Source organism: Glycine soja, chromosome 10 (assembly GCF_004193775.1).
Source record: "Glycine soja cultivar W05 chromosome 10, ASM419377v2, whole genome shotgun sequence".
NCBI classification, from domain to species: Eukaryota; Viridiplantae; Streptophyta; class Magnoliopsida; order Fabales; family Fabaceae; genus Glycine; species Glycine soja.
This window is the reverse complement of record NC_041011.1, coordinates 24,044,453-24,069,950: the sequence shown is the minus strand read 5'-3', so window position 1 is coordinate 24,069,950 and position 25,498 is coordinate 24,044,453. Positions and strand designations below refer to the sequence as shown.

Sequence of the window (25,498 nt, the reverse complement as noted above, 5' to 3'; positions counted from 1 at the left end):
GGATCGAGAAGACAAGTGGATTTGGAAGGAAGATGCATCGGGTGTATATACAGCAGGGAGCGGGTACAAGAAGCTTATGTCAGCCCAAACTGATGAAAATCAGGATGATGTTTTTACTTAGTTGTGGGGAAGGTCAAGGCCCCTAGCAAAGTTGTGTTCTTTGCGTGGAGACTAATCAGGGACAGATTACCAACAAAAATGAACTTGCGCAGGAGAAATATGGAAATAAATGATCCCACATGTCCATTCTGCAAATATAAAGATGAGGATGCAACACATCTCTTCTTTAGTTGCAGCAAAATAATGCTAAGTAAACTGACATGTCGTTTCACTTCTTTAGTTGCAACACATCTCTTCTTTGCTGGACTTGGCAAAAAAATCAGAATAAAGACTTTGACATGTCGTTTCATTACTGGTCCAGCAATATGAAGGAGGCATTTATGTGACTAGGGTGGGACTTTATATGTATTTTGGGTAGCTGTGGGCCAAGTAAACTGACAGAATTATGGTTTCCTAATTCACTTTAGATACTCTGTATTAGGAAACCATAGTCCTGCTAAAATTGGCTCAATGTGTAATTTCAACAGTACAACTTGTACTGATTTATAATACAATATTATTTTCGCTGAGTAAAAAAAAAACTCATATTCGTGCTGTATTCAGAGACACGGTTTCAGTCTCAATGTGCCTCTGTTCTTTCTCTTTAACACTTTTGTTTTATGTATTGAAAGAATATTATGAGAACTTAGGACCTTTCTTTGTTGCATATATTAAACATATGATGTTTACCGGATAAAATGTCATTTGTTTGAATTCATGATGCAATATTAGAGTGAAAGAATTGTGGACTTCTAGATATTCTAAATCAGGTTGTCATTGGATGTCTATAAATGGTTTACACTTTTATATCTTTAACTCCCGCTATGCAACAGTCCTTTGGGATTGAAGTAGGTATGGACAATGCAAAAGAGTCACCTTTACATTCTGCCTATATTTAAGTATGAAAAATGGGGCTGGAATTTATGGCATAGTCTCTAGTTTGTTTGTCTAACACAGGTTTTAGTGGAGCAAGTGAGGTTGGCTTTTTACTTTATTTTGCTGTCTTTCTGCCACTTCTTCATTTTGTTTGTGACAATGTTAAATATGTGCATTAGATAATGTATTTGGTAGAAGAAAATAAAATGAAATAAAATTATATTTTTCCTAATCTTGTTAGTCAATATCTCCCTAACTTCTAATATATGCTGCATGAGACTTTAGTTTCTGCTTGATTTGATTTCACTCGTCTATATTATATTTTCTTTGACTGCGATAAACTTGTCTTTCACAAGAAGTTTCTACTTTGTGGTAAAGTGTATTTTTTTCTCTTTTTGTCTTTTGCTTTATTCTCTCCACCCAAGTAATGTAATATATCAGCCCTTTGCTTCATGACAGATGTTTGTGCTTAACTTTCTTGTAGAAAGAGTTGATTTTATCTTCCCGAAATTCTAAAATGACAACTTTTTTTTTTTTGATCAGCAAAGATAATATTTTATAGATAAGAAAAGGAGTACCAGAGGTACTGTAATACAGCAGTATGAGTACCATAGCAATGGTTCCAAAGTCAGACTAAACAGGTCTGAGAGGGAACCATTATATGGGTACAGTAATATACATCTATTAGTTAAAAAGCTATCCTCCACTAATGCTAAAGCCCTGTCTAATGCTACTTGACCATTGGTTAAAATGGGTAGTAAAATCTTTCTCAAAGTGCCTGAGCCACGTCCATAAAGTGAATATTGCGTCTTCAAACAGTTTGTTGGCGTTAAAGGTTGCATTAGAAAACACTATGCTGTTCCTAAGCTTCCAAGTGGACCAAGTTAGAGCCAACCACCAGCATTGCCACCTCTGCATCCTAACACCATCAGCCTGAACATCTATGTGTTGGAGGAAGTGCTGTTTTGGGGTGAAGGGGACAGCACGTTTTAAATTCAGCCATGAGATGGTTTCCCACCAAATAGGCTGGATTCTATCCCAGTGAAGAAATAAGTGGGCTGAATCCTCCTCACTGTTTCTGCAAAAAGGGCATAAAGTGTCTGCGAGCTGCACTTGTCGACGCTGTAAATTCTTTTTTGTGGGTAGCCTATCTATAATTAACCTCCATGCAAAAACTGTTATTTTACTTGGAACCTTTGCACTCCACAGTTTATCAAAGCAGTCCTCCCGGCTTTCACCTACAAATTCCTCCATTAGCATTTTGTAGGCATTGTGTGCTGAATATTGGCCTGTTTGGTCTCCCGTCCACTCCCATGTGTCAGATCCTTGTTGCTGAATAGTCCTATGTTGAAGCTCATTTAGAAAACTAACAGCCCAATCAACTTCGTTATCAAACAACGCCCTTCTCCATGTGAAGTTCCACTCCCAACCACTATCATTGTGGCTGCCCACCTGCTGTATAAGGTGATGCTGCTGTAAGGAAACCAGATATAGTCTTGGAAATTTTTCCGCCAATGACTCCTCCCCGCCTATCCACCTATCCTCCCAAAATTTGATTTTATCTCCTAAAATGACAACTTGAATGCAGAGTGGTTTACATATTGTATTGGAGTTTGTTCCCATGGTGATTTCCTGTATTTTGCTTCTAATTGTTATACCTAAAATTTTTAACTGCTTTCGTTACTATGCCATGATTTGTTATCCTCTTAACATATATGGGTATATGTTTGAGGTCTTGTTTATTGTTAACATCTTGTTGACTTTTCCTATTATATGTATTTTATTATTCAAGCTTACTGTCTTGTGAGCTATTTGAATGTTGTCGTTTTATTTTATATCTTATCCAAATAGTTTTTAAGCTTAAACATAAATGCATGTGAGCTTCTGTAAGGTTTATTTGCACTGGATCCTTTGTTTCTAAAGTTTTATTATGATGGCAAAATTCTGAATTAAAATATGGTAATCAATTTATCTCTCAGTAGGCAAAGAAAATATCTGATCCATTTCGTCATCTATTTTGGTCTCACCTCACCTCTATATATTATGTTGTTTTCTCATTATTTATTTGTATTAATTGTAGGCATTGGAGTGCTTGTTGCGTCTTGCTTCTACTAGACGATCATTGTTTTCCAATGATACTGCTCGAATGAAGTTTCTGTCACACTTGATGCTGGGCACCAAAGAAATTTTGCAAACTGGAATAGGTAAAGGAGATTAATAGTTATTTGGCTCTGGCTTAGTGTGTGCATTAGTTAACGGTATTATTTAATGACCTTGGAACAATGGCTGCCTAGTTTGTCTTTACAAATTGGTGTTAGTCTTTGCCAATAAGGTATTGAAAGAAATGTGATCTTTTCCTCAAACTCTTTTAGTTGACACTATAGAGGTAGTTCTTTTCTACTAGATATTTCTTTTCATCTTTCAGTTCTGGTAGTTCCTGGTTTGAAGATTAATCAAAAGCGGTGGGGGTGGGTATAAATATGGCTGGTTGTCACTGCTCAATCCCTTTACATATCTGTTAGGAGAACCCAATTAAAAATGCAACATGCTATATACCAAGCATAATCAGGCATTAATGTTGTCCCAAATCTAGTGTTGTATCATAGAAACCTTAAAAATATCATATACACATGAAATAAATCTAGCAAAATAGCACAGGTTTCATATTTTACATAAAAGTTTTCTGCTCAACTTCTGTTACTGCGAAAGCTAATCAAGAAAATTTGTCTGGTAGCCTAGTATTAGTATAAACCTAACTTAAACTGAAGATGCTGAATAAGGAATTCCACAATGTGGGAATATGGATGAAGAAAGAAGGAATCAAAAGGAATCGATTTGGTGGAAGGATTTATGTGTTGCGTGTGGGGTAATAGAGGAAGGCAAGTGGTTTAACAGTGCTGTGAGGTGGAAATTGGAGAGCGGTGAAAAGATAATGTTTTGGGAAGATGGGTGGGCCGGAGGAGGTGAGTGGATGTTGTGGAAATACTTGAGACTCTACAGCATTTCAGAACAGCAACATCATGAGGTTCATCAAATGGGGTCGGCTGCAGAAGGGGTTTGGGAATAGAGTTTCAGATGGAGAAGGAGCCTGTTGGAAAGTGAACCAGAAATGGCATCAAACTTAATGCAAGAAGTAGAAGCAATACAGATACAACCTCAATATTCTGATAAGTGGGTGTGGATGGTGGAACCAAGGGGGGAATATACAACCAAAAGTGCATATGGTTTGCTAAGTCAGGAGGGTCAGGTGGAGGACAACAATGATAAGGTGGTTTTTGTAGATTTATGGAAGATGAAAGTGCCCAACAAGGTTCAGCATTTTCTATGGAGACTGGTTTGGGACAGGTTGCCAACCAGGAAGAATCTAAGGAGAAGGAATGTAGATTTGGAGAATGCTAGATGTCCTCCGTGCTTAACTCACACGAGGATGCGTTACACTTTTTCTTCCACTGCCCAAAGGTGTTGCCTATGTGGTGGGAATGTCTATCTTGGGTACAAATCGAATCTGTTTTCCCAGCAGATCCAACACATCCATACTATCAAAGTTAGAGAACAGAGAGAGAGAGTGAACATTGAGAACAGAAAAAGAAGAAACTGATATTATTGATTCTGAAAGAGTAGTTACAAAGTTAGTTGAAGAGGCTAAAAGATGCCAAAAACTGTGTATGGTTTTTAAGGTGGACTATGAGAAGGTGTATGATTCCGTGTCTGGAGAATTCTTGATTTATATGATGAGGAGATAGGGATTCGGTCCGAAGTGGATTCAATGGATACAGGGATGCCTAAAATCAGCTTCCATCTCGGTCTTGGTAAATGGGAGCCCTTCCAAGGAGTTCTATCCACAGAAGGACTCAGACGAGGAGATCCGTTATCACCCCTTTTATTTAATATTGCTGCAGAAGGTTTGAGTGGTCTAATGTCAAAAGCAATTGATGGAGGACTATACAGGGCATTTCTAGTGGGTTCAAAGAAGGTTGAGGTTAGCTTGCTTCAGTATGCAGATGATACTATATTTTTGAAAGAGGCGACTATGGAGAATGTAAGAGCAATCAAAGCAATACTACATGCTTTTGAGATGGCATCGGGGTTAAAGATAAATTTCGCCAAAAGTAGTTGCGGGGCCTTTGGGGTACCTCATCGATGGATTTATGGTGCATCTAGTTATCTCAATTGTAGAGTGATGTCTTTTCCTGTTACATACCTTGGCATCCCTATTGGCGCTAATCCTTGAAGATGTCAGACTTGGGAACCCATAATCACTAACTGCGAGAGAAAATTGGTGAGATGGAAACAAAGGCATTTGTCCTTTGGGGGGAGAGTGACTCAAATTCCGTGCTAACATCTATTCTAATTTAGTTTCTATCTTTTTTCAGGGTCCCTAGGCAGGTGGTAGGCAAGATAATCAGACTACAGAGGAACTTTTTATGGGGTGGTGCGTCTGATCAACACAAAATTCCTTGGATCAGGTGGGAAACAGTGTGTTTGCCAAAGGAACAAGAAGGGCTGGGAGTCAAGGATATCACCTCCTTCAACACATCATTACTAGGAAAGTGGAAATGGGAGCTGTTTCAGAATCAGGGGGAGACTTGGTCAAGAGTTCTTGAGTCAAAGTATGGAGGATGGAGGAGTCTTGATGGAGCTTTGAGGGCTAGTACCGAATCATTATGGTGGCGGGACCTAAAGATAGTAAATCAAAACTTGCACCAAGGTCAGCAGCTGAATAGGTCGATATTGTGGAAGGTCGGGTGTGGGGACAAGTTTAAGTTTTGGGAGGATAGGTGGATAGGCGGAGACAACAACTTGGCAGAGAAATATCCTAGATTGTACACCATATCGGCTCAACAACAACTTTTAATTCATCAATTAGGAGCTTTCAAAGAAGGTGGGTGGGAGTGGCATTTTCAATGGAGGAGGCCTCTATTTGATAGCGAGATAGACATGGCGGTAGCTTTCCTCCAGCAGGTTGAAGGGTTCAGAATCAGGCCGGATTTAAGTGATCAGTGGAAGTGGGCGGCAGAGCCTAGTGGATGCTATTCGGTTAGGAGTGCGTATAAGGTAATTCGTCTTGAAATAGCGGCAGAAAGGCAGGAGGGACAGTTCAAGGAATTATGGAAGCTTAGGGTTCCATCATAAGTGGCTATGTTCGCATGGAGGTGAATCAAAGACAAATTGCCTACTAAAGCCAACTTGAAAAGGAAGCAGGTTGAGTTACAAGAGTACTCGTGTCCATTTTGCAGATTGGTGGAAGAGACCGCGAGTCATTGATTCTTTCACTGCAGTAAAGTTAGTCCTCTATGGTGGGAGTCACAGTCTTGGGTAAATATGGTGGGGGTGTTCCCATATCATCCGGGTCAGCACTTTATACAGCATATCCATGGGGTTTTTGAAGGACTGCAGGAAAACAGATGGCAGTGGTGGTGGTTAGCGCTGACTTATTCTATTTGGAAGCATAGGAACAACATCATCTTCTCCAATGCTACTTACGACGCTCATAAATTAATGGAAGATGCAGTGTTTCTTATATGGACGTGGCTAAGATGCTTGGAAAAGGACTTCTCTATGCATTTCAATCACTGGTCCTCAAACCTCAAAGCTGGATTTCTTAGGACAGCAGCATAGGAATATAGTCTAGTTCCATTTTCAATTAAAGTAGTGTGGGATTTTCAGTTTGTGTTTTCAATGTCTGTACCCAAACTATGTATGATATGTCCCTAAAGCTGTATTATTTAGTACCTCTGGTACTCTTTTATAATACATTAATTTTGCTGAGCAAAAAAAAAAGTTACAAAGTTAGTTACAAGAGAGGTATTTATAAACCTCTAGACCTTGAGTCTAAGCACAAACAGAGTAATAGAATTATGTTAGTGAGAGTGATTCTGTTAGCCCAAGCTAACTAATCTTACAAAACTGTTTTTAACAGTTATTTTCGTACACTTATTCTAATACCCCCCTTCAATCTCAAGGGGAAGATTTTTCAGAGGAAAAACTCTTCTCATTGAGTTTGTCTCTCAAATCTTCAAATCTTGCTGAGGAAAGAGGCTTGGTCAAGACATCAGCCCACTGATCTAAGGCAGGAAGATGCACAACTGAAAGCTGCTTAGCCAAAACTTGTTCTCTCACAAAGAACACATCAATTTCCATATGTTTCGTGCGACTATGGAATACAGGATTATGAGCTATGGATACAACAGTTTGATTATCACAATAAAGTACAGGAGTATTGAAAGAAACATGTAACTCTGTTAGAAGAGTTCGAATCCAGATCAACTCAGTGGATGTTTGAGCCAGGCTGTGATATTCAGCTTCAGTGCTGGATCTTGCTGTGACTTTCTGCTTCTGAGACCACCAAGATATCAAGTTTGAGCCAAGAAAAATGGCAGATCCTGAGGTGGAACGCCTATCATCAACATCCGATGCCCAATCCACATCACAGAAAGCATAAAATGACAAAGGTTATGAAACAGGAGCAGGCTGAAGAAGTAAACCATGAGACAAGGTACCCTTGAGATATCTCAAGATCCTTTTAGCCACAGCCCAATGAGAGTCCAGGGGATTAGCCATATACTGACAAACTTTATTAACAGCAAGGCTAATTTCAGGTCTAGTGAGTGTAGCATACTGCAGAGCACCCACTACTGACTGACCTGTAGAGTGTTGCGTCATGAAATAAATCAGCACCATGTCTAGACAATTTGTTGTTGGTGGTAACCATAGGAGTGGAGATAGAGTGTGCCTCAGCCATTTGAGTCTTATGAAGCAAATCACGCACATACTTGCTTTGAGTCATTAATATAGACTTGTTAAGAAGATATTTGATCTCCAACCCCAAGAAATAGTCCAAGTGACCCAGCTGCTTGAGAGAGAAGGCTGTATTTAATTTGGAAGTCAGCTGCTGAATAAGAGAGACAGAGCTGCCCGTTATGATGATATCATCCACATAAACTAAAATGTAAACAGTATGCTTTTGATGTGTGTAGATGAACAAAGAAGGATCACACTTGCTTCCCACAAATCGAAGCTGAGTCAGTGTAGATTTTAACCTGTCAAACCACTGCCTTGGAGCTTGCTTTAACCCATAGAGGGCCCTATTCAGCTTACAGACCAATGATTTTCCTCCAACCTCAAAACCTGGAGGCTGAGTTATAAAAACAGATTCCTCAAGCAACCCATTAACAAAAGCATATCAGAGTTAGAGAATACAGAGAGAGAGAGTGAACATTGAGAACAGAAAAAGAAGAAACTGATATTATTGATTCTGAAAGATTAGTTACAAAGTTAGTTACAAGAGAGGTATTTATAAACCTCTAGACCTTGAGTCTAAGCACAAACAAAGTAACAGAATTCTGTTAGTGAGAGTGATTCTGTTTGCCCAAGCTAACTAATCTTACAAAATTGTTTTTAACAGTTATTTTCATACACTTATTCTAATACATACTGTCATCTGCCTGGGCTAATTCAGAATAGGTGGTGTATCCTGTGGGCTTCTCTCACCTGGTGTATATGGTATCAAAGGAACAAATTGGTCTTTTCAGGCAAAACATTTGATGGACAGAAAGTCTTGGAACAAGCTCTATTTTTTTGCAGGCTGTGACTAAAACATTTCGAGAGAAACTTCAATATAACTTTCCATTATTGGGCCAGCAACATTAAGGCTGGCTTTTTGTATAGGGGGGAGGGTGATGCTAACCAGTTTTTTTGTTGTTGTTGGGTTCTCAGCTGTATTATTTGTTACTGGACTCTGGTACACTGATATGTACTTCAGCTGGTCCATATTAGGACACCATAGTTTGATGTATTGACTAGTATGGCAGAGCTGTCCATATATCAGTACAACTTGTACTGTTTTACTATTTTATATATAATACATATTTTTGCCGATAAAAAAAGAAAAGGAATTTCCCAATGTAAAAGCAGCACATCAGATGAAAAAAATGTGGAATTGATTCTGAATGAGCATTGCACTATACATTACTTGGATATCAAAGGAAGGTGCCACATGTAGCCTACAAACTTGCTACGTACCATTAATATTAATTTATTAATTCATTGAAGCATCACTGTCCAAATAAATGACTAGGACATTTGCTAAATTTTGCACTCCTTGCCTGTCTATTGAATATTGATTTGGACTACTGCTAAATTTTACATTCATTATATATAAGCATTAGAGCTGAATGGTGTTGTGAGATCCATGAAGCTGATCTCACTTAGTGTGATAAGGATTTTGTTATTGTTGTGTATAAATTTTACTTAGATCTTTGTTGATGCTATAATTTCATTGTAAAACAGGTCTTGCTGATCATGATAACTATCATGCCTTTTGTCGTCTTCTCGGCCGCTTTAAAGTAAATTATCAGGTGAGCTCTATGCTTATTGTGTATTTTGTATGATCCATATACATGTTCATTCAACGTGTATGATTTATTAAAGTATATTATTAGTTATATTTACAACAATTATTGTTGAGTGCGCATAGGTGTTTTCTATAATACTTCATTCCTAAATATAAGACTCTTTTTAATTTTGTTTGTCCTCTAAGATAAGTTGAGAGAGAGTTTTTGTATAACAGAATGATTGAATCTCATATTATTAATCATCACAAAAGTTAGTTACAAAGTTAGTTACAGAGTAGATATTTATAGAACTCTGAATTACAAGAGTGCGGCTGTTAATAGGTAAGAGGGAGGTGCTGTTAGCAGAAGCTAACAGCTCTGACTAAACTGTTTTAACAGTTATACATATGTATACTCTAATACCCCTCTTCAAACTCAAGGGGAAGAGTCTTCACATTGAGTTTTCCCCGGAGAAATTCAAAACGAGCTGAAGAAAGAGGCTTAGTCAGCACATCTGCCCACTGATCCAAAGCTGGAATATGATAGATGAAGAGCTTCATTGTCAGAACCTTTTCCCTAACAAAAAAAACATCGATCTCCATATGTTTTGGTGTGACTATGAAACACAGGATTATGAGCAATTGACACTGCACTCTGATTGTCACAGAAGAATAGGAGTGGTAAAAGGAACTTGCAACTCTGTTAGTAAGGCATGAACCCATGTTTGCTCCGCAGAGGTTTCAGCCAAACTACGGTACTCAGGTTCAGTGATGGACAGTGCATTGACCTTTTGCTTCCGGGACCACCAAGATATCAGATTTGATTGAACCAAGAAAGATGGCAGCCCCTGAGGTGGAATGCCTGTCATCCACATCAGGCGCCCTATCAGCATCACAAAATGCACGAAGAGGTAAGGGCTTGGCAAGAGAAGCAGACTGAAGAAGTAACCCATGAGACAAGGTACCTTTGAAATACCTTAAAATTCTTTCAACTACTGCCCAATGAGATTCAAGAGGCTTGGCCATAAACTTACAGACTTTGTTAACAACAAAGCTGATTTCAGGTCTAGTTAAAGTGGCATACTGTAGTGCACCCAACACTGAATTGTATAAAGTTGAGTCTTGAAATAGATCAGCACCATACTTTGACAACTTACAATTAGAAACCATGGGAGAGGAGATAGAATGTGCTTCTGCCATGTGGGTTTTGTGAAGTAAATCACAAATATATTTGATCTGATTCATGATTATAGAGTTTCCAGGTAGATACTTTATCTCTAGGCCCAAGAAATAATCCAAGTGACCAAGTTGCTTGAAAGAGAAGGCAGTGTGTTTAGTAGTTAAATGCTGAATGAGAGGAGTAAAACTACCTGTGATGATAATGTCATCCACCTAAACCAGAAGATAGACAATATGTGATTGATGCTTGTAGATAAACAGTGAAGAGAGAGAAACACTGGGTGGGTGAGAGATAGGTCTAGAGGAAAGAGAGTTGAGAGTGACAGAGGGAACCTCAGGGAGGCAACCCATTGGGTCTATGCCGGAAACAAAGGAAAAGCCCAGCAACACCATGTTGTGTCAAACTGGAGAGATAACAAGGATATCACATCCTTTTATTTCACACGCTTTGCGGATGATATCACAGAAAGAGAGCTGTGGCACCACTTCAAAAAGTGGGGGGATGTTCGGGAAATCTTCATTCCGAAACGCAGAAACTACACAGGACGGAGGTATGGATTTGTCAGATTTAAGGGGATCCGTGACACTCTATACACGGCAAGGCAGCTAGATAGGATTGTAATCGGTGGGATGAAGCTATATGTCAACATTCCTAAGTATGGGCGGCAGCAACCAAGGATGGAAATTTCAGGCCGGAAGACACAGAACCATAAGGAGAAAAATCAAACAGAGGATGACTACTCCAGGAAAGCACACCAGACACACTCAATATCTTACAGGGATGCGCTGATGCGAACTAATTGGATACCGAGACAACGAATGGCCTCCAACAGTCAACCCCACAATCGTGGTTACTCAACATCAGCGGTGCAAATTGACATTGGACCAGATGATACCAAATGGTTGAAGGATGCGTGGGTTGGAAGACTAAAGAATCCAGCCATGTTTGAAAGATTGGAGGAGGAGCTATGGTGGGTGACAGGAATGGATTTAATGCCCAAATACATAGGAGATGACCTAGTTCTACTCTTCGGACTTACTGATAAGGTTGCAAAACAACTTATGAATGGTGGATTAGACGAAGCCACACCAGTCTTCTACTCGTTGGAAAGGTGGAGCCCGACTGTTCGTATAGGCTGTAGACTGACCTGGGTTCACGTTTGGGGAATCCCACTTCAAGCTTGGACCATGAAACATATGCAGCAGATAGTGGCGGTTATGGGCGACATGGTTGACATCGATGATGATACGGAGGAGAAACGGCGGCTGGATAGAGCACGGGTGCTCATTAAGACCCCGTGGAGGCCGATAATCCAGCACACCATTGACGTCCTTATCGGTGATGAAACATACAAGGTACATGTCGTTGAGGAGTGTGGAGGAGGTTACCGCGACCGAATCGGCAAGGACCAAGGCCTAAGGGGCTCGTCGGAGGAGATTGACTCCGACGACAGCCACTTTGATTGTCTCTCGCCGACCATGATGGAGCAGATCACTCTCAAAGAAAATACGCACCACCGGCCGGAGAAGACGACGACGAAGGTACCATTCGAAGACCAGCGGGTAATCAAATTACCCAACAGTCACAGCACCAAGGAATACCCACTGGTTTTTGCCGATAACCATCGGGTGCTTGTCGAAAACACCGAAGAACAAGACGTTGGTCAAAAAGCCATCCAAAGGAGGAAAGCAACGGTCGCCTGCAACAGTACTGCCGCAGCCAAACAAGGGAAGACTCCTCTGCTTGCTTTTTCCGATACGGCAGAAGGGGCATCAAGGATTCACAAAAAAGGCATTATGGAAAAGGGGGAACCCAGTGGGTGGGCAGAGATATTGAAGTCAAAGGAAGCATCTGAGGAGTCACTACATGGTGACACCTGTCGGCCAAGTGGCAATTTTCAAATCCAGGAAAGCTCTGAACAAATATTTGAAAAACCACTCATGGAGCAGGATAACGTGAATAACGGGAGCCTAAATAGAGAGTTGGGCCTTTCTAATTACACCCCTAATGACAAAGAATGTAATTTGGGCCTAAGCCCAGTTAACAACAAAAATGCAATGGCAACTGAATGGCAGGTGTACTCAAGACAACGGAGGGGTCAAAAGAAATCTCAAATGGGCCTTTATGCTTCCACCTCAAGGACAGAATTCAATGGAAGTAATTTACAGACCCATTTCATACACGAGATGGTACAGCAAGAGCCACTATGCAGTGCTATCGTGGAGCAGAATAAGACTCCAAACAATTACAACGGACAAAAAGCAGCAAATCAAGAATCTGAAATTCACCAGAATCAAGAGGCAGCTAATATTTGGAATAAGGCTAAACAGTTAGGGGTTTCAGGGGTGGAGGAGCAGAGTATGATCATTGAACAAATTAAGATCATGGAAGAAAGGGACAAAGAAGGAGCGGAAAGGAGGGGAGACAGTACAAGGAATCAATGAATATAGTTTCCTACAATGTCAGGGGCTTAGGGAGGGGGGTGAAATGGTCAGCCATTAGAAGATTGAGAAAGATGGAGACTGTGGATATGCTGTGTATTCAAGAAACAAAGAAAGAAATGATAGATAAAGCTATGTGTCAGGCGTTATGGGGGGATGTAGAGGTTTCTTGGGCGGTGCAGCCTGCTAATAATACAGCTGGTGGCATATTGTGTATGTGGTGTGAAAATTCATTCAAGCTTCACAGAAAAGTCATTGGAAATGGGTATATTTTCTTGACAGGGGAGTGGGTCAAAGAAGCACGCCAGGTTAATATAATCACCATTTATTCACCATGTGATATCCATAATAAGAGACGTCTATGGGAGTCTGTAAAGCAGTTGAAAGATGCAGCGACAGGGGGGCTTTGGTGTATTCTGGGTGACTTTAACTCCATCAGGGACCTTGATGAACGTTTTGGTAATTGCCATAGGTTACCCACAGATAGTAGTATCAATGAATTTAATGAATGGATTGATGATTTGGAGCTCCTTGAGGCTCCATGGATGGGTAGAAAGTTTACGTGGTACAGACCCAATGGTGCATCTAGGAGCAGGTTGGACAGGTTTCTGTTGTCCCCGGAGTGGTTGGATACATGGCCTGGCAGCTTACAAACTACTCTTGCAAGAAACTTTTCAGATCATTGCCCAGTTTTGCTTCGATCTAAGATCGTCGATTGGGGCCCTAAACCTTTTAGGGTCTTAGACTGCTGGTTATCAGATAATTCTTTCAAGGAACTGGTACATCAATGCTGGACAGCTCATCAACCATCAGGATGGGGAGGGTACGTGCTAAAAGAAAAATTAAAGCGTCTCAAACAGAAGATGAAGATTTGGAACAAGGAACAATTCGGTGACACCTTCAAAAAGGTCAAAAGGATTGAGTCAGAATTGAATAAATTGGAAGAAGATACAATCCAAAGACAACTGTCCTCCCAAGAAGATAGCAAAAGAAAACAACTACAGGAAGCCTTATGGGTGGCGGCCCAAGCTCATGAATCTTTATTGAGGCAAAAAGCGAGATCGAGGTGGATCAAGGAGGGAGACTGCAATTCACGGTATTTTCACTTGTTGATGAGTGCTAATCGAAGGCATAATTCTCTAAAGGGGATCATGATTGATGGGACATGGATAGAGGAGCCACACAAGGTGAAGGAGGAAGTAAGGACATTCTTTGCTCAAAGATTTCAAGAACCACATCACTGCAGACCTAGGCTTGATGGTATCAACTTTCAGACCATCAATCAACAGCAGAATAATATGTTGGTGGCCCCTTTTTAGGTGGAGGAAGTGAGGCAAGCTATTTGGGAGTGCAGAAGTGAGAAATGCCCAGGCCCTGACGGCTTGAATTTCAAGTTCATTAAGAAGTTTTGGCAGCTGTTCAAACCCGATGTCCTTCGCTTTCTAGATGAATTTCATGCCAATGGTGTTTTCCCTAAGGGGTGTAATGCATCCTTCTTGGCATTAATCCCTAAGGTGCCTGATCCACAAACCTTGAATGAATACCGACCTATCTCCCTTATAGGTTGCATGTATAAGATTGTGGCAAAATTGTTGGCTAAAAGATTGAAGAAGGTGATGCCATCTATCATAAATGAGGTCCAATCTGCTTTCATTGAAGGGAGACATCTACTTCACAGTGCACTAATTGCAAATGAGGTGATTGATGAAGCCAGAAGAAGTAACAAATCATGCCTCATTTTCAAAGTCGATTATGAGAAGGCATACGACTCGGTCTCATGGGATTTTCTGTTTTATATGTTGAAGAGAACAGGTTTTAGTCTGAAATGGATCAAGTGGATGGAAGGATGTGTGAAATCCGCATCTATTTCGGTCCTAGTGAATGGTAGCCCAACAGCTGAGTTCTTGCCTCAAAGGGGACTTAGGCAAGGGGATCCATTGGCACCCTTCCTATTTAATATTGTTGCTGAGGCCTTGACTGGGTTGATGAGAAGAGCTATGGAGGAAAATCTATATAAGGGATTCCCGGTTGGTACCAACTGTGTACCCATCAGTATCTTACAATACGCGGACGACACAATCTTTTTTGGGGAAGCATCTAAGGAGAATGTTGAGGCCATAAAAGTCATCCTAAGGTCTTTTGAGTTGGTCTCTGGCTTAAAAATTAATTTTGCTAAGAGTTCTTTTGGAGCGTTTGGAGTAACCGATCAATGGAAGCAAGCTGCGGCTAATTACTTGAACTGTGGTCTGCTGGCTTTTCCTTTTGTTTATCTTGGCATACCCATAGGGGCCAATCCGAGGCGATGTCAGATGTGGGAACTAATCATCCAAAAGTGCGAGAGAAAACTAGCAAAATGGAAGCAAAGACATATTTCATTTGGGGGGAGAGTGACGTTAATACAGTCAGTGCTAACATCAATTCCCATATATTTCTTTTCTTTTTTCAGGGTGCCTCAATCAGTGGTGGATAAGCTAGTGAAAATACAACGTCGATTTCTATGGGGAGCTGGTCCTGACCAAAACAAGATCGCATGGATTAAGTGGGACACAGTATGCTTACCAAAAGAAAGGGGAGGGCTTGGCATCAAGGACATCAACGCGTTTAATCTTGCTTTACTAGGCAAATGGAAGTGGCATCTGTTACAGTGCCAAGGAGATCTTTGGACTAGAGTATTAGAGTCTAAATATGGTGGATGGAGGGGTGGGGAGGAAGGTGGAAGGCCAGCCAATGAATCTATTTGGTGGAGGGATATAAAAAGGGCTATGGGTCATCCATACCAAGGCAGAACTCTCCAAGATGGATTCCGATGGAAGGTAGGTGTTGGAGACAAGATTAAATTTTGGGAGGATAGGTGGCTGTGTCGGGAGGAATCATTAGCAGAAAAATATCCTAGACTTTATCTCATTTCATCACAGCAGCACCAAACTATCCGACAAATGGGATCTCACAAGGATAATGGTTGGGAGTGGCATTTCCTATGGAGAAGACCGCTGTTTGACTCTGAAATTGATTCTGCTATCAGCTTCCTTGAAGAGGTCGAAGGTAGGCATATACAGCAACAGGGAGTTGATGTATGGGAGTGGATAGGACACCCTTCAGGCACATACTCTACAAGCAGTGCCTATCAGATGTTATGGGAGGGGGGAGCAGCTGGAAGTAAGGAGGACTGTTTTGAGGAGATTTGGAAGTTAAAGATCCCTAGAAAATTCGCTGTATTTGCATGGAGATTGTTTAGGGATAGATTGCCAACTAAGAAGAATCTGCAGAGGAGACAAGTGCAGATAGTGGATTTAACATGTCCTTTTTGTGGTAGGGTAGAGGAGGAAGCATCTCATTTATTCATTCACTGCATGAAAATCCTGCCCATTTGGTGGGAAACCATGTCTTGGATGAATATTAAAAGTGCCCTTCCATTAAAACCAAAATGCCACTTCCTCCAACACTCATATGTTCAGGTGGATGGCATAAGGGTAAAGAGATGGCAATGTTGGTGGCTGGCTGTGGTATGGTCCATATGGCAGATGCGCAACAAAATCATATTCTCAAATGCTAGTTTTAATGGCAACAAGCTGATCGAGGATGCAGTGTTTTTAATTTGGACTTGGCTCAGACACTTAGAGAAGGATTTTTCCCTGCATTTTAATCACTGGTCAAGCCATATTAGACAAGGTTTTTTGTATCAGTAGAGGGTAGCTTTATTGGCTTTTAACAGCTGTAAATTAAACATGTAGCCATATTTATGGAATTCTATTTTGTATGATTCTTATTTAATGAGGAATCATACTTATGGAATTCTATTTTTGTACAAAGTACCTCTGGTACTCCATTGCTATTATATATATATATACTTATCTTTGCCGATCAAAAAAAAAAAAGTGAAGAATCACATTTACTGCCCACAAAACCAAACTGAAGAAGAGTAGACTTCAACCTATCAAACCACTTCCTTGGGGCTTGTTTTAAGCCATAAAAGAGCCTTATTGAGTTTACAACTCTAACTAAGAGAGTGCAGCTGTTAATAGCTAAGAGGAAGGTGCTGTTAGCAAAAGCTAACAGCTCTAACTAAACTGTTTTAACAGTTATACATATATATACTCTAATATGTCCCTTTTTTTAAGACTCTTTTCAAGTTGTCTTATGCATTAATTATTTTTTACCCAAATACCCTTAATTACTTTATAGTTAATGCTTCTTAGAATGTGGGTTTGGGTCTAACTTAACCCTAAAAGCTAGTTCATAGGGTGAGGGTTGCCCTCCACTTATATACTCTATCTTGGCACTATCTCTAGCCAATGTGAGACTTGAATTTTTCCCATTATACCTCCTCACACGCAAGCACTTTTGGGCTTGGTGTGTAGATAACATGATGGGTGATCCTTTAAATGGATCTAGAATAGGTTTTGATACCATTTTATAATGTGGGTTTAGGCCTAACTCAACCTCAAAAGCTAGCTCATTGGGTGAGGGTTGCCCTCCAGTTATATATTCTATCTTGGCACTATTTCTTGCCAATGTGTGACTTAGATTTTTCCCAATAATACTATGTACTAAAAGATTAATGCATTATCTCTCTTATAAGGATTGGATAAGAATAACACACATTAATTAATTAAGTGGGAAAGTAATTAAGTTGAAAGAGAGAGATTATGAGTCCCAATATTTAATGGTAGTTTTGGTAAAATATACAAATTGTTTACAAATGTAATGCTACTAACTGTATTAAACAACTTTCTTAAAAGGCGTGAATTAGTTAAAAAGTCTTATATTTAGGGATTGAGGGATTATCTTTCACAAGAAGAACAAATCCTTATTCCACTAGGTGAAGTTGGCTATATGGATAACATGATTACATTAAAGACTAAATTTTCAAAGATATTATTCACTGTGAGATCCGTCTAATAACTTCCTCCAATGCCCTTCTTGGTCTCCCTCTTTCCCTTTTCACAGGATTAAAAAACATGCCATATTATCCTTACTGTTGCTTCCAATGGCCTCCCTTGTATGGGTCCATATCATTTTAACCGATCTTCTGTTCTCTTCTCATTGATTGATACTACACCAATATCTGCTTGCATATAACATCTCGTATCCTGTCCTTTCTTGTGTGGCCGCATATCCATCTTAACATTTTCATTTTTTTGAGCTTTGGTTCTTTGTGATTGATAGAAATTGAGAGAAAATGTAAAACTGATTTTGTTGATCAGAAAATTATCAAGCCAAGTTACAAAGGTCTGTGTCAGCTCTATATATAGAGACTAACAGAAACCTAACAATCTAACTCTATCAGTTAACTAACTGACTACAGTTAGTGACTCTAACTAAGTATCAGTTTGTCTGACAGCTGTCAGTTAACAATTAACACTAAGTAAAAGCCAACACTCTTTACTTAGTGGAGTAAGAATACTCTAATATAAGGTCAGTTTGGCGGTTAAGAGAGTAGGAGGGGATGGAGAGGCTGTGGGTTCGAATCCTTCCCACTAACAAAAATTAACAATTAACAATGGTCTGTCAAAAAACATAAAAACATCACCCATCTTTTCGCATACTTCTCTTCCTATCTCACTCCCCTTTGTAGAAATTGTTATAAAATCTTATTGCATAAAAAACATTAAAATTATTTGTTTTATTTATGTTGGTCTTAATTTAACTTGGGGCTTACTTTTATACTCACGTTAAAACATCTAGGGAATGTTTGATTTCGGATTGAAACAAAATGCTTGGATAATTAAGGGCATATTTTTTTTCTTCCCTTTTTTTTGTGTGGATAAATATGTTTATGGTTTGAGTGTTTTACTGAATGCTCAACTGCATTTTGACAATTTTCTTCGTGTTTCATGTTGTATCTTCCTAGTTTTAGAGGGAATCTTATTATTTTCCATGTTGCATTTTCTTTGTGTCTCTATTTTCTGATTAATTTTCTTTTTAGATTAAGATACGTAGGTATAATGGAACTACTTCAACCTTGTTTGTCTTGACTGCACACGTCCTAGTCTCTCTTTTGATTTGGTTCACTTTAATTTGCACAAATAAATTTACCAGAGCCTCTTGGTCATGAACTTGTACTAGTATTTGCTATCTTGGTAAATAAAGGATTTCTCTTATCATCCTCCCACTTTGATTTCTGCTGCAGTTATCCGAACTTGTGAATGCTGAAGGCTATAGTGAATGGATACGCTTGGTAGCAGAGTTTACATTAAAATCTTTGCATTCTTGGAAGGTATGCATCTATGACTATTTAATATGTTCCTTGAAGGAACTGGATTATATGTTTTGTTCGGTAAATGACAGGATCTATGTGTCAGATATTTTGGAAACAATTTCTTCCCCTAGGGAATTAATGTCCAGGATAGCTAAACAGACAAATTAATGTATACTATTGTATAGTGGCTAATCATTAGCCTAGGTAGGTACATTTTCGTACTATAGCTGTTAAATTTAATTCAACATGATTGATTATAAAATATAGCCTAGGGAGGTACATATTCTAGTCTTCAACTTGGTATCTGAGCGGGATTGATCTTGCTCTGCTTTCTCTCTTGCCTCAAGTCTCTGGCGCCTTTTGCCGTTGCGGTTCAGACTGGCTAGACTGTAATCTTAAGTGCTTCGTTGTGGAAGGCTACCCCCTGATATTTCGGAGGCGAAAACCTCCATACATGTCGCAAAGCTCTCTATGTTCAATCAATTTATTTTACAGTTTAATAAAATTTCCCATCACTATTTCTCTATCGAAACTTAAACCAAACATATACAAAATAACTTACACTTTGTTCATGAAAAGGTTCTTTCCAAAGAAATCATTACCAAGGCTGTTAGCACAAACAATCAACTTGTTCAATATACTTGTTCCAAGCTTGTTACATTCAACTTATATGCTCCAGCTCTAGGTGGAGTGTTGGAAACAGTTTCTTTTCCTAGTTTCTAGGGATGCTCTGATACCAACTTATATGCCGCTGCACAAGCTGTTCAGTGGACATCCTATCATCTGTTTTGCCCCCACAGCAGGTTCAATATGCCTGTATCATTTCCCTCAACTACTTGCTTCCATGACTCAGTTCAAGCATCCTTCAAATGCTTTTAGTTCTGTCCTTTCAAATAAAACTGCTGTAAATAGTCCTGTTGTAACCACAAGCTTCAGTTCAGGTCTCAAGAATGTTTTCTTGGGATATTTTGTAATGTCCTTCATTAAAACAACACCCCATACTAAAAAGAATATAAAATCACAAAATTATATTAGTCTGAAAATACCTCACGTATAATAAATAAAGTCAAATAAGTAAGTTTGTACTTAAATAAAAATATTATTCTCAAATATGGGCGTCTAAAAATAATCGACGCTAAAAGTATAACGTAATTAGCCACATTTGACATATTAACAAAGCTAAAAATGTATCTAAAGGTAACTAAGTCTTCAAGTCTCCTCAATTCCGACAGTTTCTTCCTCGTGTTTTGAAAACACTTTTAATGAGATGATTATCTTAGTAAATAAAACAATAATAGAGTATTTGTAAATAGTGTTGTTCTTAGCCGGTGTAGTAATCCGGAAAATCAACCATAGTATCTGCAATGAATTTAAGATAAGATTATATGTTTATATATATATACTCCAATAAAAATCATATTAAAACAATCATAATTCATGACATTCTGAATAAATAAAATATTTAAATAAACGACAACACTTGAAGACATTCAAATAAATATAACAGACACTACTTTGTGATTCATAGAATCACTAGACTCAATTCTTTGGTTTCCTGAACTAGTGTAGATCTTAGATTCTTCAAATGGTCTATGAGCTCATATTCCATGCAATGACGTCCCATTGTCTTCCCCCTCCCAAATGGAGGTATCTATAATAATTTCATCCCCATCTCAGATAAGGTATCCGTCATATAATTCAAAATTATCAATTTATGATACGAACAATACATTATTCATGTCTACACTCATATACAAACAGATACCAATGTAACCATTCAAATGCAAAACATAACACATTGAAAGCAAATTCAATTTAAATTAACATTAAATAATATATTATTATATTAGAGCAAAAGCATACAAGTTTATGTTTTTTATGAGCATCACATGATTTAAAGGAAAATGACTCCCATTCAAGTAAGTTTACGATTGAAAACCCTGTTAGCAATTTTAATTGAATTGGTATCAAGTAAATTTCCTTTCATCATTCTAAATAACTGGAAACACTTTTAATTTGTATTCCCCTTCCTATTTATCAACCCGGTACAGGAACAAGAAGTAGTAAATACATCGACATAAGTCCTAAAAAATATAAATATCACTACTGCGACCCTTGTTTGGTGAAAAATAATTTAATCTTTGTAAATCATGCCTAATGGTTTCTCGAAAAAGTCTACTAGAATAATCAGAATTTCGTTGGTCCAAATTCTTTGTATCAAGGGGAAGATTTTTCAGAGGAAAAACTCTTCACATTGAGTTTGTCTCTCAGTTCTTCAAATCTTGCTGAGGAAAGTGGTTTGGTTAAAGACATCAGCCCACTGATCTAAGGCAGGAAGATGCATAACTAAGAGCTGTTTAGCCAAAATTTGTTCTCTTCAAAAAATACATCAATTTCCATATGCTTTGTTCTACTATCGAATACTGGATTATGTGCTATGGACACTGCACTTTGATTATCGCAATAAAACACAGGAGTGTTGAAAGAAACATGTAACTCTACTAGGAGAGTTCAAATCCAGGTCAATTCAGTAGATGTTTGAGCCAAACTGTGATATTCAGCTTCAGTGCTGGATCTTGCTGTGACTTTCTACTTTCGAGACTACCAAGATATCAAGTTCGAGCCAAGAAAGATGGCAGCCCCTAATTTGGAACGCCTGTCATCAATATCTGATGCTCAATCAGCATCACAGAAAGCATAAAGTGCCATAGGTTTTGAAATAGGAGCAGGTTGAAGAAGTAAACCATGAAACAGGATACCCTTGAGATATCTCAAGATTCTTTTAACCACAGTCCAATGAGAGTCCAAGGGATTAGCCATATACTGACAAACCTTATTAACAGCAAAGCTGATTTTTGGTCTAGTAAGGGTAGCATACTGCCGGGCACCCACTACTGATCTATTGGATCATGAAATAAATCAGCCCCATGTTTAGACAATTTGCTGTTTGTAACCATAGGAGTGGAGATAGAATGTACCTTAGCCATTTGAGTCTTATGAAGCAAATCACGCACATACTTGCTTTGAGTCATTAATATAGATCTGTCAGGAAGATATTTAATCTCCAGCCCTAAGAAATAATCCAAGTGACCCAGCTGCTTAAGAGAAAAGGTTGTATTTAATTTTGAAGTTAGCTGCTGAATGAAAGAGATAGAACTGCCTGTGATGATGATATCATCCACATAAACTAGAATGTAAATAGTATGCTTTTGATGTGTGTAGATGAATAAAGAAGGATCAAACTTGCTTCCCACAAACCAATGCTGAGTTAGTGTAGATCTTATCTTGCCAAACCACTGCCTTGGAGCTTGCTTTAACCCATAGAGAGCTTTATTGAGCTTACAAACCAAGGATTTGCCTCCAACCTCAAAACCTGCTGGCTGATTTATATAGACAGACTCCTCAAGTAGCCCTTTTAGAAAGGCATTGTTGACATCAAGCTGAAATAATTCCCAACCTTGAGAGAGAGTAAGAGTGAGAACGACCCGAATTGTAACTGGTTTAACCACAGGAGAAAATGTCTCATGAAAATCAAAGCCATGAGCTTAATGAAAACCCTTAGCAACTAGTCTAGATTTGAACCTGTTAATTGAACCATCAACATTTTCTTTTATTCTAAAGATTCACTTGCATCCAATAGCATGTCTACCAGCAGGTAAGGGAACTAAACCCCAAGTTCTGTTTCTAGGCAGAGCATTACTCCTCTTGCATAGCTGCAAACCATTCTGAACTTTCCAGAGCCTGCTTTACACTTATAGGTTCAGAATGAGTAAGAAATAATGAAGGATGCAGCCTAGGATTATGTTTTCTAGATTTGGATCTAGTTTGCATAGGATGAGCGTTAGTGGGAATTGAAGTTGATGCAGATACAGACTCAATATGAAACACAGTATTTGATGGTTGAGAATGAGTGGAAGTGGATTCAGATGGTATAGAATCACTATGAGACACTGTATTTTATGACTGAGGATGAGTGGAAGTGGATTTAGATGAGGATTGGTTTGAGGCAGCAGAAAAACCAGAAGGAACAGAGGGAGCAGAAACAGAATTAGGGGGAGGCATTTGGGAAAGTGAAGGTGCAGGAGCTACAAAAGGAGGAGATAGGTCAGGATTAAGATTGAAATAGGAGTTAACATTTTGTGTAGGACTAGAGGATGAGGAAAATAGATCTGACTAAGGAAATCTCAATTCATTAAACAAAACATCTTTAGAAATATAAATTCTACCAGTTGAAGATAGACATTTATAGCCTCTATGTGATGAGGAGTACCCTAAAAATATACACTCTTGAGACCTAAATTTGAGTTTATGATAAGGTTTCAACAAAGGAAAACAAGCACAAGCAAATGTTTCAAGAAAGTGAAAATCAGGTTCTTTGTTGAAAAGAGTAACAAAGGGAATAGCAAAGTTGTGGGATGCAGTGGGTAGTCTATTAATCAAATAAGCTGCAGTGACAAAAGCATAATCCCAAAATTGTAGAGGTAAAGTTGCATGGTGAAACAATAGAATCTTTATTAGCAGTAGAAGATGATGTTGATAACAGCTGAGGTTTGTGGTCCTGAAGTCTAATGTTATGAAATGAATAGAGACCATCAGCACCTACAACACCCTGAAGGAGCACTTTATTGGTCCCCTGTGATTTCACAAGACATGAGTGAGGATGAAACTCAAAGAAAACAACGTTATCTTTAGCAAATTGACTGACACTTAACAAATTTTTTGAAATTGAAGGAACATGTAATAGCTTATTAAGTTTGCAAGTAATATGAGAGTCATTAGGAGACACAAAAGATTGGAGAGCCATCTGAACTTAATAGTGTATATGTGTGTATTATTCATCTTTTTTACTGCTTTTCTCAGCTTTAGGAGGATTCTTTGTTCTACTGGTGTTTTCTTAATCTTCCTAAAACACACTATAAAATGACTGGATATTATTAAATATAAAAATTAACTTCTATTAATGCATATATATTTTGTCTTTCAGTGGGCTGGCAGCAGTGTTTACTACCTTCTAAATTTATGGTCTAGATCAGTGACGTCTGTGCGGTACCTCAAGAGTGACAAACCTAACCTGTTAGATGAATATGTGCCTAAAGTTATTGAAGGGTTTGTATCATCAAGATTTGATTCATTGCAGGTCAGCTGTTTTAATACTCCATATAGGCATGCAAAAAAACATAAGTCAATCAAATATTTCTTGTCATTTTAACTTTTAATCATACATTTGTTGCAGTCTGAACTATCAGATGAACTTGGTGAAAATCCTCTTGACAATGTTGAAGTACTTCAAGATCAGCTTGAATTTTTTCCTTTCCTCTGCAGATTCCAGGTTCGTACTTTTTCATGCTTGTTAATTATACATCATTTCAGTACATCTAGTACTGAAGTTTTATTAATACTATCAGATTTTTGCAGTGCAAAAAAAATAAATTATATGATTGCTTTTAATGATTATTAGTTATCTTCAATTTTAGCATCTGTATTGATTCATTGAATTTCAGTATGAAAGTTGCAGTTCGTATTTGATGAAGATAGTGGAGCCTATCATGAAAAGCTATATGGTATTTTTAGTAGTTCTTCATGATTTGATTTAACTTTGTTATAATGTTTTAATAAAATATTCTGATTTGATTATATACATTTTGTGTAGAACGAAATCCATGTGGATAGTTATGAACTCTCTGTAACTGAATCCAAACTTGCTTGGTTCACACACATAGTTGCTGCAATTCTCAGAACAAAACAGATTTCTGGTTCTAGGTAGTTTGCTTTAACCATTGCAGTAAAATCAGAACTGTTGCACAGTAAAATGTTAAGCTGTCTTTTATTTCTTACAGTGGAGAATCGCATGAGATACTTGATGCGGAGATTTCAGCATGTGTTCTGCAGTTGATTAATATTTGTGACAGTGGGTTTCACAGTAAGGTATGTCCGTATGTGCCTATTTGGGAATAAGATTGGTATAGCCTATAATATTAAAAAGTCTGCAAGTGTTGTGGTATGTGCTTTTTTCTTGTTATTTTCTGTTTACTATGCTTGAGTATTTATTTATTATACTTTTAACATTATCTTTGTGTTCATTTCGTGGGTTCTGATTCATTATTTAAGATTCTATCTCTTGTTTTGCGATATGATTTACTGAGGAGAACTTGGTGAGATTACTCAGTATAACTATAAAATTGTTTTTTCTTTGGTAACGCCTTGTCCAAAAGTATTAGAGTATAATTACTCCATATGTAATTTTCTTTTGTAAACATATTATTAGCTTTAGTAGGTTATCTTAACTAACTCTTAGTTAGTTGATAGTTAGTGTTGACAACTAGCACACGGCTATCTCTAGTATAAATACCTCTTATCTACATTCAGAGTTG

General features: G+C 38.4%; 1 protein-coding gene across 6 annotated transcripts in view; it reads left to right on the top strand.

Moving 5' to 3' along the window:
* Window positions 1–25,498, top strand: part of LOC114370133 (exportin-7-A-like) — a 94,450-nt gene that overhangs the window by 43,522 nt on the left and 25,430 nt on the right. For all 6 annotated transcript variants that reach the window (XM_028327417.1, XM_028327421.1, XM_028327419.1 and 3 more), the window contains 8 exons: window positions 3,056–3,179; window positions 9,265–9,332; window positions 19,059–19,145; window positions 24,112–24,264; window positions 24,361–24,456; window positions 24,629–24,688; window positions 24,778–24,887; window positions 24,965–25,052. In XM_028327417.1, coding sequence (XP_028183218.1) covers window positions 3,056–3,179; window positions 9,265–9,332; window positions 19,059–19,145; window positions 24,112–24,264; window positions 24,361–24,456; window positions 24,629–24,688; window positions 24,778–24,887; window positions 24,965–25,052 — 786 coding nt within the window. The remainder of the gene's footprint in view (window positions 1–3,055; window positions 3,180–9,264; window positions 9,333–19,058; window positions 19,146–24,111; window positions 24,265–24,360; window positions 24,457–24,628; window positions 24,689–24,777; window positions 24,888–24,964; window positions 25,053–25,498) is intronic.